Here is a 19,409-nt window from a genome sequence, read left to right as displayed (position 1 = left end):
ATTGAAGACAATATTTCTGGACCACAGCCTGCCATCCCTTGACATTTATGTGGTGCCAGTTGTGCCAGGTACCATTAGAGTGGTAAAGGTATGAAAGGGAAAAGGGCATATTTGGTATCTGAATGCCTGGTACATCAGTTGCCATCTTCCACTTGGGTCTACCGGGGCATTTTTGAAGTGCCAAGAATTTGCCTCCAGGCACTGACACCCAGGCTGAGGGTGCCCTCTACAGGTCCTCATGAGCCCTCATAGCAGTGTGGGGGACTTGGGCTCAGTGGGCACCTTTGGTCTACCGCAGTACTCATCGTGGCACTGGCTTTCAGTCAAATTGGCTGCCCCCTCTGTGCATCTATTTAATCCAATGGCACGGTCACAAGGAGATGATGCCCACTCTGGTGGCACTGGGAACCCACTCAGGATGGGATGCCAGTCCATGTCACTCATAAGAGGTGGATTTCAAGTCGCTAATCAAGGCCCGGGGCCCACATAGACGTGGGGAGAACATCCAGTTAAACTGTGACTGACAGAGCCAGGAGGTGCCAACCATATCTGCCAGCGCTCCTGTTTCACTACACACTGAGCAATGGCAATGGCCCACCCAACACGTGGCCAGCATCCACACCCAAAAGGTCACACAGCGGCGCCCTCACCTGGAAGGGCTGTGAACTGCGGATGTGCAGCGTCTCCCTGAGCCACAAGTTGCCCTGCTCCCCATACTGTGCCCACAGCAGGAGCCCCTGGGCATCCCTCGAGGTCCTCTTGTAGACGGCCAGTTTGTAGACGTGCTGGCCAAACATGTGGTAGTGGAAGCGGAAGATGCAGGCCTGGTGGGCGGTCGGACCGAAGTTGGGGCTCAGCAGGACCGCCGTGTCCCTGAAGGCCTGGGGGGCCGACGTCTCGATGTACAGGTAGTGACCCAGCACCGTGCCCAGGCTGTGGTCCTTCCAGGGGCCCGTCTTGGCCGTGGGGGTCGGGCCTTGGATTCGTGTCCAGTCAAAGTTGTCCACGTCGTCTTGTGTCCAGTTGCACAGACCGTCCTCGAAGTCACACTGCAGACCCTGGGCTGGAAAGAGAGAGGCAGAGGGTGACGGGCCGGGCAGGTGGGCATCCAGCAAGTTTAGATGAGAACAATCAGCATTCATGTGGCCTCTCATCATGTTGCACCTTATATAGCGCCTTACACTGGGGGCCAAACCCAGAGACCCCACTAATCGGAGCAAACTGCTGAGAAGTCACTCAGAATGACAGACCAGGAGAGACCCTGAAAATGGGGGGAGGGGCGTAGTGACCATCGATTCCTCTTTAGGGACAGACTGGTGCCCGCTACTTGACCAACACCCATACCAGGCAGAAGCTACCAGCTCCATAAGGCACCGACTGACAGTAGAATGATATAGTGCCCCATGTGCTCGTAGAAGTCGGACCACCCGTGTGGGCGTTCTACTCCATCGAGGGGTCCTAAGCTCAAATTCCATGAAGCCGACCCTCCATTTCTTTACACGTCTCTTCATTTAATCTCAAATCTCAGAAGGTACAAAAACACAAAACACACCAAGTGGGCGACGGACCAGCAGCCACCGGGCTGACCACGTGGGTCACCTCTGCCAGCCGGGGACGGTTTCACTTCTCTTTGTAACGGGTGCGGGGGGCAGCTCAGTGCCATTGGTCTGATATAGTGCCTTTCGTGACTGTCAAGCCACCAGTGCAAGAGCCCCAGCTGGCAAAGAGACCACCTCAGAACTCACAAGTGGGCACCAATGCCCTCCATTCATGATTGTGCCCTGTGCTGTACACTCATTTACATATTTGTACCACATGAGCCTGGGCAGGTGAAGCAATTGGCTCAGACTTTGAGGCCAGTTGCAGATGTTAACCAGTAGGGGGCCACAGTGCCATTGGGTGGCAGTGGAAGCGCTGAGCCACCGCTCTCGTCACACGTCACCGCACACCTGTCACATCTAGGGCATTTCTGTACACATTCAGGTGTCAATGTGAAGGTCCCTCCTGTCCTCGATGTGTCCCTGTCCACTTATCTGTGTGACTCGAGGTGACAGCTCTCTCTGAATGACAGCTATATAGCGCCCTGTAATACAACATGATTCAGGGTCACCTGCATGATACCTTTCGGGGTCTCGCCGCTCCCCGTTTCATGTCCTGGCACTGCAGGTGGCTTTCTGACTTCTAAACTGCGACTGCGAGGGTCTCACATGACACAGCGGCCCCTCTTGCTGTGCCTACATTCACCCATCCCGCGATCATCCCTGGACAAGCCCCTAACTGTCATGGCACCCCCATCAGCTTGAACCCGGGGCCTTGGGACCACAGACAGGCCCTTGGGGCAGGTGACGGTAGAGAGCCTGGACACGGGTTCAAGAGAGAAAGCGAGAGACGTGATTGGCCACTTGGATCAACGGGCGGCTCAACTGTGGGGGACCCGAGTTCAGTTAGAGGGTCTGAGTCCTAGGTGACCCGTCCATCACAGAGCCACATCAACACGGAGACCAAATGACCCAAATGACACTCACCACAGTGGTCTTCGTCAGACGTGTCACCACAGTCATCCGTCAGATCACACACCAGCAGCCGGTCAATGCAGGCCTTGGTGTCCCTACAGTGGAAGTGTTGCTGCCCCTGGCAGACGGGCACAGGGGGCGGCAGGGCGCAGTCCTCAAAGCGGATGTCGTCGAGGGCGGACACGCCATCAAAGACCCCCAGACTGAGCTTGGTCAGGGAGAAGTGGAAGGGGCGCGTGAGACGGCCCAGCTGGATGAGCACCCGCAGCCAGCGGCTCCCCTGGTCGTACAGAGTCCTCCAGACCACTGTGTTGTTGTTCACGCCGTCCACCCGCAGGTACATGTCTGCCGCGCCAACAGCCTGCCCGTAGTTGTAGTGCCTGAGGAGGAAGAACAGATGCATTAGGAGTGGAGTGTGGCACTGCCAGTCAATGCCTGTGCTCCTCTGTATTGGCACATGGAAAGCAGGCCTTCATTGATATAGCGCCTTTCCATATTAAACACCATTTCAGAAATAAGCAGATGACCTCTGGGGGACCACATGCCACACCATTGTCACCAGGAAGGGTCAGTTGGCTTAGCAATGTGGATGCACTTGCCAGTACTGTCCAGCAGGTGCTGCCACACGCAGGCTTCAGAGTCAGCTGCTTTAAGCCAAGAAAGCTGGAGGGTCTACACTCAGAACGGGGCGCTCATCACCCCCACCCGGGCGCTATAAACAGAAGACCATGTCATGGAAGACCACCTTTAGCAGGGTCAGTGCCTGTTACTTTAACGGGCACCAGCAGGAACAGACCCAGGATGGGCTGCCAGCCTGTCCATAGATCTATAAGGTGTAAGCACTGCCCACCGTGCTGCCCACCATGCTGCCCACTAACTTCATGCACTTTGTGTTCACCTCTGCTGCCCCTCATTTGACTGCCCAGTTGAAGTGGCCGAGTGCCAGTGAGTTCATTGGTCATCCGTTTAGGAGGGCACAGCGCAGCAGACCCATGGCCTGTGCAACTGGACCGGTGGGCTTTCTCCGTGGCCAAGCAGAGACCCTCTCCAGACGGGGTGCCAGTCCCTGCCAAGCACACTGGGCCAGCGCTGAGGTACAAAGCGACGTCCCCTGCCAGGGCCAATGACCACGGGTCACCTGTACTGGACACCTCTGTGACTGAGTGGCACTGGCCCCCACCCGACACTCAGACAGACCCCAGAGTCGTCTATGCCGCGGTCCTGAGGGTCAGCTGTGAAAGGCGCTATATGACATCAAAGACAATGCGGGCCTCACCAGAAGGACAAGGTGCACCCCGAGGCCGACTGCCTGAACTTCGGACTCCTCAGCTCTGCCTTCTGGGACAGACTCTTGGTGGTCTTCACCACAAACATGGAGTGACCTGCGGAGGAGAGGGCAGGCAGGCCGGGCTCAGTCATGACGGGCATCGCCAACCTCACCCAACCCGGCTCAATCAGGCGGGCCGTCGTGCACACCCACCCTTGGACGTGTCCGTGCTGTGGTCCTGCGGAGGAGCCTGATCCTGGTAGTCGGGCTGGAGGGCCACCCTGGAGCCCCAGATCCAGTCGAAGCCGTCCCCTGGCGCGTTCTCGTACCACCCGCAGGAGCCCCCTTCAAAGTCACAGGCAGCAGCTGAAGGAAAGAGAAGGAAAAAGGGGAGTGGGGGTCTCAGAAAGAGTCTCACACACACACACACACGGTGCTGAATTTGTCATCTGGCGTCCGCCCCCTGCTGGCTACAGCATGGCAGGCTGCCCACTCAGTCCTCTCTGCTGCCCCCCCAAGTGTGACCCTCAGTGAGTTGCTGTGCCCACCAGAATGGAGAACCCAGCAGACAGCTGCAGTGAACCTGTAGTGCTAAGGGGGGGTGGTCACTATGGAAAGGAGCTATATAAATTGTGAAGACCACCAGGTGACTTGTCATCATCAGCTAAAGGGGATGGCAGAAAGCTGGAGGCTGATCAGCTCTCACTGACACTTCAGACATGGGGGTCCGGAGAATCTTGAAAGGGTCTCGACACCACTGGCACAGGTGGGACAAACTGGGACAACGCAAACACCTTGAGACCCCGTGAGCCCAGACACCTGAGGACCCCAATGGCTGGCTGATGTCACTTACCACACTGCTCTTCGTCGTCCCCCCCAGGACAGTCTTCAGTGAAGTCACAGACCTGACTGCCAGGGATGCACTCTCCAGTGTGACAGGTGAAGAAGGCTGGTGGGCACAGAGCTGCAGGAACAGAAAGACAGTGGGGGTGCATGAGACCCCCAACACCCATGACAGTAAAATGGAAAAAGAAAAAAAGAAAAAGAGCCCATTGAGGGTGGGCTGAGGGGCTTTGCAGGCCTTAAGTGAGCCCAGTGGCCGTATCTGTGACTCCGAGGGTTTAAGGGTGGGCAGGTTAACCGAGACCCCCAGATTCACTCCTTCACTCATTCTTTCACATTTTCCAGACTTGCTTGTTAAGTGCGGAACAGCAGGTGGCTGGCACCCATAGAGTTAGCCTTGGGCACCAGGTACGCCCCTGAGTGGAATGCCAGTTGATCAGAGGGCACACATTCATTGATACCTGAGTCAGTTCAGAGTTGCCCATCCACCTGGAGGAAGCCCCCTAGACCACCGGGAGAACTTTCACCAGCCAACACAGAAAGCAAAGATACAAAAGGAGCTGTGCTCTGGCAGTGCCACCTGCAGCACCCGCAGGCCGCCTGCCACTCAGTGCACCCGTAGGTGACACAATGTTGTTTTATCTAAAGCAGGTGCTGCCCGCCGTGTCGTCACAGATATGCCTCACAAACCGTACCTGGTGATCTGGTAGGGCTGGGGGCATTTGGTCCGTCTTGGCTGGCATCAAACTCCTTCGGGCAGGACGCTGGCTCTCCTCGTTCAGCACAATTGATGATCTCAATGGTGTCCAGTGCCAGGAATCCCAGGGGGTCTCCAAGGACTCCTTCAAAGTGAATCTGCAAAGAAGGGGCAAATGGAAGGTTGAGGACTCGGAGTAGAAAAGGGGAAGAGGTGGGCATGTGACACGGACCACAAAAACGGAGGGACAGAAAGTGCTCCGCGTGAAGCCGCTAGGTGTGAAGGGTGGGATGGACAGAAAGTAAAAGGCACTATAAACAAAAGGAACGACTGACTGTGCATGTGCCTGGCATGAGAGGCTGATGGTGTTAGTGCCAGTCACAATGGTGGGCTCCACTCCAAGTCTGATGTACCTGAAATTGAGCTAAGCAGGGTGGAAGTGGCAGCTCCTCGCCAACCCAGAGCCCATCTGTCGGTGCCAGCGTCGCCAGCCTCTTTTTCAGACCCTGTGAAGAAACAGGAGGGAGACGGGTGGTCAGATCAGGCCCAGCGTGGAGGGAGCCGAGAGGCAGGAACTTGAATTGTGGTGGGCACTGTGTGTGTGAGAGAGAAGGGGAATGGTGCCCATTGTGCCAGCCCACCCCAGTGTCCACCTCAGTACAAGATGGAGGGCCGAGCCCACCAGACCCCCAGAGGCCAAGTACCACTTTTGTGGCCCGTCATTGTCACACATCACTCTCCGCTGAAGCCATTTGGGTGGCGTGACTGTCAGCTCAGCCAAGCCCCCCCCAGTTTGTGCCACTCAGCTTCCTCATGTCTCCCCGTTTCCACCATGACGGCTTTCCTTCTCTGGACTGGACTTTGTTGTGCTGACGATGGCTTCATGTGGACGTCTTGGTCATCTGCAGGACCCCAAAGAGGGTGGTCCACTGGAGGATGGCCTTTGTGAGTTTCCAGACCTCGACGAAGACGTGAAGGTTTTGGAGGAACAGAAACGAGAGCCACGTGCTCACCACGGGCACCTGAAAGCCCCTGAGCAGCCGTGCGACGTATCCAGGGGTCCCGGGCTGCAGTCTCCTGCCATCGAATCAGGAGGGTATCACCGTCAGGGGAGCGAGCAGCTGCGATGAACGGGTGGTCTTCACTCACCCCCCCCCCACTGGCATTTTGTGGCCCTGTCAGCTGGTCAAAATTCTGCTGTCTGTGACCCCCAAGACCCCCCTGTGTCAAATCCTCTGGGACAAAGCAGCGAGGCGTGGCCAATGGGGTCTGGCCAGGTGGGATTTTTTCTTTTTTTTCTGCCATCGGACCCATCTTAAGACGTCCCTCAGGCTGTGATGTCATACGACTGGTGAGGCCACTGACATGTAACATAAACAGTGTCACACACGGGCACACAGGAGACGCGGTGAGGTCTGGTGATGATGGCAATTCCCTGCCAAGTCAGGGGTTGGCGCTGTGTGGTAACGGCCTTTCTTTTCCTCCTTCTGCGGACAGTAAGACTGACAGCTCTCTTCCATTGATGTCACTTCCTGGGCCCGCCTCTTTCTGCTTGATTACATCATAACTGGAAGACCCGCCCACTTTGCTGGTTGCCTAAGGGACGACTTTGTTTTGTTTTAGTTTTTTTCATCATTCAGTTTTTTCGGGGTTTGCCAGCAGGTGCCCGGCACTTTGACCCAAAATGGCAGTATAACAAATAACAATGGGCCCTGGCAGGACCTGTGGTGCCAACTTTAAATGATTATGGGGGTCTTGCTGTGCTCACTCTATGAGGGGCTACTGGAGGATTTGGACTTTTTGTTCCTTAGCTAACATACACCAGAAAAAAAAAAACAAAGTGTGACTTGATTGGCAGGGTCCTTGAGATGATGGTGCCTGGGGGACCTTTAAGGAGATTGGAGGGGACTGAAGGTCCATTAACAGGGGGAGCCGAGCAGATGTTGGCACGCGGGTGAGAGGCGGGGTGGTCAGTCGGCCCAATGCTTCTGTTAATTTGATGCTCTGCACTGTCCCTGTAGTCGTCCCTCTTTGTGTGTGTGTGTCACATTGGCACTGCCCCCCCCGGCCCCCCTCCACCTCTGAGTTACTGCCGCCTCAGCCTTCGGACACTCGCATTGATTTTAACGGCTGGCCATAAAACAAAATGAGCTCCTCACTTGGCTAACTTAGGGCCCTCTGGGAGCACAAATGATTGAAGTGCCACTCATAAATCACTTTTATCGATGACGGGCAGATATCAGGTGGGCAATGACCCCCCCCCCCCATCACCACATGCTTCAGCGCTCCTTGATGCAGTAACACCTCAAATGGCTAACATATGAAAAATAATGAAGCGCCTGGCAGAGTGAGACACGTGACACTGGCCAGGACTCAAAGGAGTATCAGAGATGGAATGGCACACGGGGCACACAGCATCAGGCACATTAAAGGGCAGCCACCCGATCATCCACCCAGTTAATGTACCGCCATGAGCCACAGCTCATCCTGGCAGCCATGGGCACAAAGCAGGTGCCAGCCCTGGATGGGGCACACTCACATCACCAGCTGCCACTTAAGGTGCCAGGCCCAACTACCACTAACTGAAAATCTCCTGCTCCTCCAATCGGCTGGCAACTGAGCACTTCAGACTGTGGCACTGGCCGTCCAGTGGAGGGCACTCTGCAGCATCGGCAGTGGCCTTGTGCCAGGTGACCTCGGCCCCTTTCTTAAGGGCACACTTAAAGCTGGGTCAGCCACCTGGCACACTTCATGCCATGCTGACCATCCTCTTTTATTTGGAACAGATGCCCCCTACTTGCCCCCTTGGTCACACGGAGTTTGTTTTTGGGGGGCTGCTGGGTGCCAATGACCACTGGTGGGTTCTCGTGTTGCACATTTCATTTGTATAAGGTTGGCACTGCTGTGGTATTATTGGTGGTTGGCAGCATCGAGAATGGGTTGAGGTTCCGCCCATAGTCTAGCCTGCCTTGTGCCCCTCACGTAACCTGGCATGTGTGTTGTGCTCCGCCCCTCATCAGGCCTCTCCTGTGCCCCGCGTATTGAACAAAATAAAAAGTAAAGTCAGGATTAGCACAGCACGGTGGGCCCTGCGACGTGCCAACTGCCATGCCAGGCTTACATGGATCTTAAGGTTTTCTAAGCCCCTTTTGAAGCTCAGGGGTCTTCCCTAACTAGTTGAGCGCTGGGCAGGAATCGATGACAAGCCCCCTTCGGGATCCTTCCTGTTGAGCCCTGGCGGGCATGAATTATGGGAATCCAATTTATTAACTGAACTGCGTTGACAAATCTCTCCGCTTGTGCCCTCGAGCAGCCCGATGTGAGGGTGGGCTTGGCACATCAGATACGGGGGTCTCCTCGATTTTTGGCTCCTTGCCTCCTCTGTAATCGATTCCTGAAGCAGAGGCCCACCTTCTGGAGGACAGGAACGGTTTGGAGGGGCCAAAGTGGGCCAAGGCCACGCGCCTGTGCTTCTTCTGCTAGACCTGAGGACCCCACGGACCACCGTATTCTTATAGACCATGGGTGGGCCTCTGCGGCACTCCTATTGTCCGTGACACTGTGTGTGGAGGTCTGTTCTGGGCCTGCAGTCCTTCTCGATCTCCATGTTAAAGCACAAGGTGGCTCACCACAGCCTGGCTTCTTGATGGCGCCTGGTGACCCCAACGCTCTGAGCCTCAGATGAGCCCTGCATGATGAGTGACGTCCTCAAGCTAAGACGACGCCAGCCGGTCACAGCCAGTCCAGCAGCCATGATCTTCACCAGTCACCCCAGTCTTAGTGTTGCTGCTCTGGTTACCCGCGTCCTTCAGACTTGACTTCAAATATCTGACTGGTGGGCTGTGAAGCCCCCTTGGGAGCACCTGGCCAACCCCCTACACCCACCTTAGATCTTCAAATGGGGGTCTGCCTATATTTCCAAGTGGTGAGGTGGCCTTGTGCTGCTGTGAGGTGCCTAAACTCTGAAATGTGCTAGTAACGTGGGGGACAACTGGAGGACCTCCCAGAATCCCACCCTCATGTTTGGACTTGTCAGGGGCTCAGAAGGAGCCTGTGTCATCACCTGTGACGTCTGACTGGAAGCCGATAACCCAGCTGTCCGCGAGACCCTCTGAGGTGAACGACTCTAGGTGGGGTCTGGCCAGGTGGTCTTTTGGCCCCCCCTTTGACCCTTGCAGGTGTTTCTTTGCTGTCCACTCCAGTCACCTGATCTTGTCACCAGACTGTCATTTAGGAAGATAAAGCCCCCATTCTGTACCTGAGGCCTGCCTGTCCTGATTTCTTCTCATCTAAATGTCATTTGCTTTGCTCTGTCATCTGCTGTGTCCTCGACGCGCCGTGAAGCCATCGGAGCTCAGTGTCACTGCTGTCATTTGGATCAGACGGGACGATTAAAGGGCTAACGGACCACCAGATGTGCTGCCAAGTCAAGGGGCAAAGACACAAACAGAAGGAGCTCAAAGACCCCCAGGCAAAAAACTCACAGCTGAAGGCTCCGCCTCTAACTAAAGGGACACGCCCCCAGTGATGTGCAGTCACAGCAACCACAAAGCCAAAATGGCGGAGTGAGGATCTCATCAACAGAGGACGAGACAACAAACAAACAAACAAACATTTAAAAGAAGGAGATCCGCCACAGCCAGTGGGGTGGGCAGTGAAATAAACACACCGTGGCACAGTGGCGACGATGAAAGGCGCTATAAACACATTGAGATTTAAAGTCACTGCTAACACAGGGCTCCTGGTGAAAGGCACTGGTCCTCTAGAATCACCCTCCTAAAGGCAGGTGACAGTCACAGCAGACACAAAGCCCCGACCCCCAGTCCCTCGTCCATTACCACCTGCTAGATCCCTCTGCCCACCTGCTGTATAACGCGCTACATGGAGCTCATGGTCACTCCCGGCGCCTGCTCACCTGTGGCATCTGTGCCCAGACCCTCAGCCTGTTGTCTCCTGCCATGCTGTAGTAAAACCTCAGGGCACACTTCGCCCCAGCTCTGTAGGTGGCACTCTCCAGGCTGGCGGTCACAGGCTCTGAGCTCCTGTTGGTGGCCATCCAGATGAAGTGACCTGGGAAAAGCAAGCAGAGCAGGCAGTGAGGGTCATGTGGCCGGACAGACAGGGACCGGTCAGCCAACTGTCCACTTCACATCTCAGCCTTGCATCATTTAAGCTATCATGGCTGCACATGGAGCCACAGCTCCATCTGGACCCCCGTGAAAGTCGCTATATAAAATAATAAAGAGGAATAAATGGGGTGGCGCCCACTACAGACCACGGAGTAGAAAGCAGCCTGTCAGGCTATGGGGGACATCAGTGGACCTGTGAGGGAAACAAAAGGACAACACGGGCAGAGCAGAGAGAATCAAGCAAAGAGACAACCAAGCCTGGGACCCCACAACCACTCACAGGACCCTCTGAGCAGCCGGACGGCCCAAACAGAGCGCCTCACCTTCAGAGGAGTTCACACTGTGATCATTCAGAGGTGCAGCGCCCCCAAGTGGACTGTCGCCAGCTCTGCTGCGGTGCCATTGGATTTGTGTCCCCAGGCCTGTAGAGGTCCATCCACACTGGCCAGACTCAAAGTCACAGGCATCGGCTGAAAGGGAAGGAGGGGTACAGGTCACCATGGTGGGCTCGGGGGTCTCTCTGCTGCAAACCTTCACCTGTCCAGTTTCAGGGTCATGGAGAGCAGGACAGGAGACCTGACCACCATAAAACAAACACACACACTTGCCCACCCGCTCAGACCAGGTCAAGTTAGGGTCTACAGACCATGATGTCAGCGCAGACAGAGAGATATGAAAGGCGCTATATAACAGATTTAATAGCTAATATGACGCCACTCATTGTGACAAAAATGGAGGAGATCAGCAAGGGGGCAAACACTTTTTCACAGCGTTGTGAATGGATAAATAAGAAAAACACTGCATAAGGGACAGGTGGACATGAAAGGCGCTATATAATAGATAGATAGATAGATAGATAGATAGATAGATAGATAGATAGATAGATAGATAGATAGAAAGGCGCTGTATCACAAGCAGATCAGGTGGGTTTCTCGTCCTGGTTTTCGGCCCCCTGTACCCTTGGCCACCTTCTGTCCTTCTGTCACTCGGTCACCACTCATGCATCGAGACCACAGGTCTGGCCAGGTCTGTCACTTTGTTGGTCCCTTCACTCCTTACAGCATTTGTTTCCCATCAGACTAATGAATACATTGGCACAGTGGTCACCAGGTGCCCACCCTGTGCTTCACCACACAGTGGTGTGTTTTGTGCGCCTTGTGAGCACTCGACTTACCGACCTCGGGAACACAGCCGTTACTGAAGGAGATGTCATCGATGGCCGGGGTCTCCGATGATGGCAGGAGTTTGGATCTTCTTCCTTGAAGGAGCAGCTTTTGGGAGACAAACAGGTAAATGGTGGGTTACTAGACCCCCTGGCCGCTTATTCACTGGCACAGACTGAGGATGGTATCGTGGGGGTCTCCTGGATTATGTCACTCTGTGTTTGTGTACCATGGTGACTTTTCTCATCAGGATCGGTGTTATAGCAGAGATGGCATCAACAGGGTGACAGACCCACCACACCTGGACAGCGCACCTTCAATGGACATTCGCCCCAATCTCATTGCAGCTGCTGGCTGCTCTGGTGTCCTGGTGGTGCCACACTTTGCCCGCAGCCTGAATGTCCCAGAATGCACTGCTCTTTCTAAGACAGTGAAATGCCCATCTAGCAGTCTTTGGCCAGTTGGCACCTTTATGAAGCTCCACCCCACAGGTCAGCTGGTAGCTGCTTAGCTGTAAGTGAGACCCATTGGGGGTCTAGTGGGGGGCACATATTAAGCCCCCGTCCTAAGCCATTCTAGGACCAGATCCAGATGTTCACTCCTGGAATTTCTGATTCCAGATAAAATATCCACATTGGGCACCAAACATGGCACAGGGCCTCATGGAAGGTCAGAGGTCAAAGTGTTCCTGAAAATGAAATAAAAGGAAAAGCAGCAGAAACAGGAAGGAAAAGGGACCTGGGGGCCTCCATGGAAGGGGCAGATAAACAATGACAGGCGCTATATAAAGTAAACGTCTGTGACCATGAAAGGTGCTATATATAACAGTGCTGACTGCGGTGCGAGGGGACATTCTGATGGTCTCATGCCACCTTTGAAAGGCGCTATATACCACTGATCAGAATGACGCACTTTATATGACAGGAGTGAGCCTTGAGCAGAATGTTCTGGAAGTGGCTATGATGAAAGGCGCTATATGAAACTGTCTGAGAATGAAAGGAATACAACCTAAACAACTCACAGAGTGGTGCCGACTACACAAATGGCAGCTTCATTTAAGGGACCCCCAGGACCCCCTTTCTTGACACTCCATACTCTCACACCCTCCTCCATCAGCGGCCTCTGTTGTCCCTTGAACCCATTTGTCACCTCCTCTGTCACCTCCCCACTCCCCTATCGTCTGAGTGTTCCATAATCCCTTGTCTTCCTCCCATGAACCTCCACCATCCTCACACCTGGAATCTGTCACGGCTCTCGATTGTCACCGTTGTCCTCGTCCATCGTTCCTTCTGGGCTTCCGTCTGCCTCCAGACCTCCTGCACAGGACCCCCCTGGTGAGTCTGCAGTCCGACGCTCAGAGCTCCATCTTGTGGTGGCAGGTGGTAGTAAAAGGTGACCTGCGGGTGACCACAGCATTAACTGAGCGGGTGTTGTGCGGTGGGGGGCAGCGGTGAGGAGACCCCATAAAACCAACGTCATTACCTGGCACCTCTGCCTCACACCCGTTGGAAGAAAAAAGGAACTTCTCAAGGTGGCCAACGGCTGCTTGCCGCCCTTATAAGTCATCGATAAGAAATGAGCTGTGAATATGAAGAGAAGAAGGCGCTATAAGATACCACCACCTGGGGGTCGAGAGGCAAAAGGCAAGCCCACCTAAAGTGGGTGGGCCACAGACCTTGGTGTGTTAGCATATTATTGTGTATTTTGTGGCTGTTCCTTGTCTTTTATATGCTAGCTCAACACGGAGGCGGGGTCTAATGATGTCACAGCTGTGCCCCCGCCCCCTCATCCCGTGTGTTGGCGGCTGAGGCATCGGGTCACCTGGCATTGTTTGGGTCTTTTTGATCTTTGCCTGCCCCTTTAGCCCTTTAACCCTGCTGCTTGTAACGGTGGGCCGGGGGTCCTTCAAGGCTCCCCACTTCCTCGTCTTCAGCCTGCTTCTTGAGTTTGGGGTCAGGCTGACTTGGGTTTCAGGAGCCTTGAGGCCTAGTTTATGCTAAAGGCCTGTTTTTGAGTTTCGGGGGTCCACACACACACACACGGGGAGAACAAGGGGAGCGGAGCACACACTGATATTTGAACCCAGGACACTGGATCTGTGGAGAAGGCCAATGTGCCAACGTCCCCCTACATGACGGTAAGGTGTCACCGAGTTTGTGATGTCGGCCTTTCCAGTTTGAGATCCCACCTGCCCACCTGCCTTTCTAAAGACTGTGGTGGTCACTCGAGCAAATTGGTGGGCCAAACTATCAGCAGACGAGAAGTGAGGAGATCAGAAAGCGGTCTTTGCTCCTCGCCGCTCACATCAGCCTTTTTGGGCGAGGGGGACGTTTGGGGGTCCGACAGGAAGCTCGCTGTTACTCAGCGTGTGAGTTTTTTCATTGATCTGAGACCACTCAGCACCTCCACCCACATGGTCAGGGGTCCAGTAAAAAGTTCACTCAACGCCCCCTACAGTCAGCAGGTGGTACTACAGCCTCAGTGTGGCGCGTGGACGGATCGTCAGCCAAATGGGGGGGGCACTGTGGTGCACCTCAGCTTACAGGGGTGAGTGAGACCACCAGTGGTAGCTGACAGGGGGCGGCTGCACTACGGGGGGCTCAGGCCATGGAGAGTCGCTCTCCTGCTTTGATAATCAGACACCGCTGGGCTCTGCCATACCTGTCTGGCTGTCCCGGTGGTCCCACTTCGGCCCAATGCCATCCTCGCCCGTTTTCCTGGCCCAGGCGAACTGCGAATTGTCGCTCTGTGTCAGGTCACAGAAGTCACTTTCAAAGTCACAGCGGTCCCAGTCAAAGCCTGAAATGAGATGGGAAAGAGTGGAGAAGTGGACCAACAATCAAGCCCACCACAAGGAGGCGCCCTCGTCTCTGCCACGGCATAAAACACAAGAACGAAACTCAAGTTGTTTCCCAAATCGGACTCAGGCTGTCCACCAGGTGGCACGTCATGTGACAGCAGCAGGGGGCGCTATATAAAATTAGGACTCACTGACTGCAAGTGGCACCCCCTTGTTGTGCTGGGCTGAGGGGCTTCACAGCTTAGGACAACAGCAGTGGATCAGGAGGGGACGATTACAGGGCCAGCACAAATGAAGCCCCCTATGAAGTGAAGTTAAACTCAAAGGGAGCCACAGCAAATATAAGGAGAACAGGGAAGCCCCCCAAACAGGACAGCCAGCCTGAACTGAACCCGTGTGCTGAGCCCCCCCCCCCCCCCCCATGCCAGCTTAGTCTGTTAGTTTTGACGTATTCTTCGCTTGTTGTCCCAAACAGTGCTGCCCCCTAGTGGCTAAAACACAGAACTGTGCAAAGCCCCACCTGCTGCTCACGTTATAATAACATGGAGGCTGTTGTCATGGATACCCCATGATGGTCCTCACATCCCGCCATGGACCACCTCTCTGTGGGACCCCAATGGGGTGGTCCTTGGCTGAGGGACCCCCATGAGGCCCCTCATGGCACCAGGCCTGGCATGACTGAGTCCCTCATTCATGTGCCACCTTCGTCCATGAAGCCCACATAATGTGTGACAGCAAGTTCACTCAGCCAGCTCATTCAGGACCCTCGGGACAGAGGGGCTGTGGTCCCCGTCCCACCCTGACGACGAGCTGAGCATCGGGCCACAGCATCAGAACATAGAAGTGGGCATCACAATCCAAAACTGGGCACTCCTGGCCCCTCTGCCACCTTGCCACTTCTTGCTTGTTGAGTGTTGCCCGGGCTGAGGGGTAAAAGGTCACTTGGCTGTGACAACGAGTGGGGGAGGGAAGCTCATGCGATAACAAAGTCCAGAGGTCACGATGACAGAGCAGCTTCCCTGAACTGAAACAGATGACAACAAATCGTCACCACGTCTCGGGGCTTCACCTTCCAGAGTTCAGTGTCTGGAGCCCCTGAAATGCCCGGGTTCAAACTCAAGCAGGATGTGAGGCCCCCCAGTGTTTCACTGAAGGCACCAGAGAAGCCCCCAAACGCTGACAAGGCGCTATATATCATTTTAAGGCCACGACTCTTACTTTCTAACTCTGCACGGCCATGTGCACCATGTGTTAGAGCGCCACTCTGGTGGTCTGGAAAGGCCACAAGAAATGAAGCAGAAGGAAGGAGCAAAGGGAGAAGAGGAAACCAAAGTTGACCTGTGGCTTGTGTCTACCTGGTGGCATTCCTGCCATCCTCAGGACTTTCCTGCTTGAGTCACCTGTGAGTAAGCTGCCACTTATTATACACAGTGGCACTTGGGTTGACCCCATGCCAGGCTCCAAGTGGGCGACCCTCAGGTTTTCACTCCACAGTGACAGGTGCATCTCCAAATAGCCCCTAATGGCCACTGGCACCTCATGCCCAGCTGCTTTCATTATACCCAGGCACATCACCTCCAACCCAACCCGTCTTTTATCCTGGCATGTGAACTCCCAGGTGATCTTAAAGGCGCTATATACCATACACAACATTTGTAGCAGAGATAACATGGTGATGCCAATCAATCAATGCCCAGTCCTTAAAAGCCCCCAGTTTTACCGTCACTGGTCTGTAGGGGTCCGCATGGATGTCCCAGTAGTCTGCCTGTCCCAGACTGGCGCCCTTGCAGGGCTGTTTAAGGTTAAAAGCTGAACAGATGAAGCCAGAGGTGTGGCGCGGCGCGGCCCCCCGTCCCATAGCCGTACTTACAGTGGTGCTCATCACCTCCATCGCCGCACTGCTCAGTAAAGTCACAGACGTGGCTGGCAGGAAGACAGGTGCCCGTGGCACAGGTGAACTCGTCTTCTGCACAGGGTCTGCCAATGGCAGCGGGCACCACACAGATGAGCCAGAGGACAAGCCAGCGCCAATCTGAGGGAGACACGTGAGAGTGAGGCATCTGGCCAGAAGAATCTGATGAAGACCCCCACGAAGACCCCAGAAAAGCCGTCGACCTTCCAAGCACGAGTGAGTGAATGACGATTTGTCCCGTCGCCCGCTCGTCGCCCGCTCCCAGGGTGCAGGCGCCTCTTATCTGTGTGAGTCAGCAGCCATAAAACGTCTCAGATAAGAGGAGGCAGCGGAGTGGGGGGGCTGAGACGGGAGCTTTGTGACTGGTGGCCTTCCACTTTGGAATCTCCTCTGGCCGCCTAGCGTGGCCCCCTCTGCCCGCTTTCTGAGAGGAGTCACCACTAGGTGCCCTTCTGACACTTTTTTGGTCTTTCCGGAGTTTTCCGAACTGAGATAAAGGAGGCTGAAATCGGCACTTTGGGAATCTTTGGTGTTGTGGATGGTCAACACGGCCCCCCGACATAACTGGGATAAAAAAAAAAAAACAATAAGCAACCAGTTGAACCAGTCCAGATGCTGGGCACAACACAGGAACTGAAACTGGGCACCAGTCCATCACTGGGAAGGGAATTCTAAAAACAGGGTCAGTCCCGAGGGGCTCCTCACTGAGGCCGGCCAGACCACCAGTGACCAGACTGTCTGTGAGGGGGCCACAGAAAGACGAAACCAAAGCAGCACGGAAATCGGCCTTCAGGGGTCTTCTGTCCAAAGCCAAGATGACTTACTTGATGTGTCACATGACTGGTAATAGTAAGAGTATAATAATAATAGAAAGACGAGTAACCAGACCACCACCCACAACGGCCCCCATTGGTCCTGCAGTTCAGCTCCAGGCCGAGGGGCACATCCAATGGTGCCAAGGTGCCCAGCCCTGCCCGCTTGACCAGAGTCCACTGCTGCCTCCCCGTGGCTGGCACGTCAAAGGTCAGAGCTGCCTGGCCAGACCTGATGGGGTGCCATTCTGTATATAGCGCCTTGCCAGGGTCAGCATTGGCAATTTTGACCTTTCCAAAGTGAACATCACCTTGATGTCTCAGTGCTACACTGGCTCTTCCCTTTGTCTCCCAGGGTCACTACTGGGGACCAGAAAGGGCCACCTTGTACTTGGGGGGGGGCTTTCCTAAGATGACAAGGCACAGCTTTCTTTATTCAGTAAATTTATTGAAAAATCAAAGAGGCAACAAAAATAAACGAGAAGAGCAAAAGAGAAACGAGGAGGGCGCCCCTACTGGCCCGCCACCACTGTCATCTGCTTTCAATCTTAGGCTCGTTGATGAAGCCCCCCCCTTCAAGGCGCTATAAAGCGAGTCTCAGCCCTTCTGTCACTTGACTCCCGCTGCCTACTTTGTGCCCCCCCACTCGTCCACAGCGACCTTGAAGGGGAAAGCGGCCGCTCAGCGCCTGTCAGCTTGAAAAATGAAGGCCATCATGGCAGAGCGGACCTCTAAATTGGAGACAAAGTGGGCACATCGAGCGGCTTAAAGGGTCCCAATGAAAGCAGTGAAGGGGGGGCTCAGACGTTCATCCTGGTTCAGACCCGACCTCCAACCCCCAGTCCTGGTCAGCCCCCACATGGACCTCCTGCATTGGCACATTTAGGGATGGAGACCCTCAGTCGGGGTCCAGATGGCCCACAATCAGCTGCTTAAACCCCCCCCCATGTTATGAAATCCACTTCAGTGGGAGAGAAGAAAGGTGGAAGACAAAAGTGAGCCGCAGAAATGAGGGGGGCATCGAAAAAGAACACCACAGCAGTGACAGTCAACTCAACGGGGGTCCCGACACGACTCACCTGATGAGCCCCCAGCTGACCTGGTGCTGTCACCCTTTGCAGATGAATCCCACCCATTATGATGACATCACAATCACATGACTGGCAACAAGGCTGCCTCCACCTAAAAAGAGCACAAGCTGGCAGTGCCCATGGCCCAATATGGCACAGCAATGGCATCAAACAGTAAAATTTACAAACAACCCAGAAATACTTGAACTGACGTGTAGAGGGGCACTCGGGCTCCTGTAGTCTCCAGCATGCCCACTTGGAGGGCACACCGCACACACATTCTCCAGCCTCACTGACCAGTCAGGTGCCCACACACCCTAAACCCACTCAGGGTCACTAATGGGCCATAAAGGTCAAAGAGCCACTTAAACTGGACATGGAATCCAAGTCCTGATCTGCCAGGCTCATGATGGCAAGAAGGCCACGACAGAGGGCAGTGTCGACATATAGCACCTTGCCATGGTGAACGCAGATAACTCGGGTGCCAATGCCAGCCAAGGGCCACAAGGGGGGGGGCACACTGCCTGTGAATCAGAAGCATGAAACTAATGGGGTAAGGGATGGGCTGCCAACCTGCCATTGGCAGCAGTGGACACAGGAGCAGCACCACAGAATGGTGGGCACACACCTCTATGTGCCAGGGTCACAGTGCCACATTGAAGAGCTTGAGGTGGGGTATTAATGGCGCCACAATGGCTCACCCATCTTATGCCCGCTGTCTTCCAGGGGCCCCAGGACATGGGTTATGCCACCAGGTGAGGGTCCTCTCTTAGTACCCCTCAGCTCTGTCACCACGTCTGAATGGCCAGCCTGGCGAGTTTCGTGTTCAGCGAGGTGTCGTTGAAGGAAATCAATGAAGAAATAAGCAGCTAGCTCGATGTCCCAGTGTCACACCACGCTGGCTCGCTTCTGCTCCCTGTCATTTATTGGTTGTCACATGTCACCACTTTGACTCGCCTCTGTTTCCACTTCAGGATTTGGTCCCAAAGCTTCTTCCCTGAACGCCTGGGCACCACAGCACCATTACAATGGCAGAAGGGACGAGGGCACCCAAGTGGCCTTTTACATCTCACATCTACAAACCTCTGACAAGGATGATGGCATTGCCCCAACTCAGGACACTTGGACCCCATGGTGACACCGCCGTTCTAGCCATTGAGCATACTGGAGGGGTTGTGCTGGAGTCTGCCCCTCCATTGTGAG

General features: G+C 54.8%; 1 protein-coding gene across 3 annotated transcripts in view; it reads right to left on the bottom strand.

Annotated features, from left to right (window-relative positions):
* Positions 1-16,542, bottom strand: part of malrd1 (MAM and LDL receptor class A domain containing 1) — a 57,678-nt gene extending 41,136 nt beyond the window's left edge. For 2 of the 3 annotated variants that reach the window (XM_051929227.1, XM_028804410.2), the window contains exons 1-14: positions 16,283-16,542; positions 14,274-14,411; positions 13,095-13,192; positions 12,848-13,009; positions 11,624-11,720; positions 10,773-10,919; positions 10,236-10,390; positions 5,734-5,826; positions 5,319-5,478; positions 4,634-4,744; positions 3,994-4,146; positions 3,790-3,895; positions 2,526-2,893; positions 651-1,063 (exon numbers count right to left, since the gene is read on the bottom strand). In XM_051929227.1, the coding sequence (XP_051785187.1) occupies positions 651-1,063; positions 2,526-2,893; positions 3,790-3,895; positions 3,994-4,146; positions 4,634-4,744; positions 5,319-5,478; positions 5,734-5,826; positions 10,236-10,390; positions 10,773-10,919; positions 11,624-11,720; positions 12,848-13,009; positions 13,095-13,192; positions 14,274-14,411; positions 16,283-16,472 (2,391 nt within the window). In that variant the 5' untranslated portion in view covers positions 16,473-16,542. The remainder of the gene's footprint in view (positions 1-650; positions 1,064-2,525; positions 2,894-3,789; positions 3,896-3,993; positions 4,147-4,633; positions 4,745-5,318; positions 5,479-5,733; positions 5,827-10,235; positions 10,391-10,772; positions 10,920-11,623; positions 11,721-12,847; positions 13,010-13,094; positions 13,193-14,273; positions 14,412-16,282) is intronic. The other variant, XM_051929228.1, reaches the window with a different exon arrangement.
* Between the last annotated feature and the right edge of the window lie 2,867 nt (positions 16,543-19,409).

The sequence above is a fragment of the Erpetoichthys calabaricus genome, chromosome 6 (genome assembly GCF_900747795.2).
Source record: "Erpetoichthys calabaricus chromosome 6, fErpCal1.3, whole genome shotgun sequence".
Classification (NCBI taxonomy): Eukaryota; Metazoa; Chordata; class Cladistia; order Polypteriformes; family Polypteridae; genus Erpetoichthys; species Erpetoichthys calabaricus.
The sequence above is the reverse complement of the archived record's forward strand: the minus strand, read 5'-3'. Positions and strand labels throughout refer to the sequence as shown.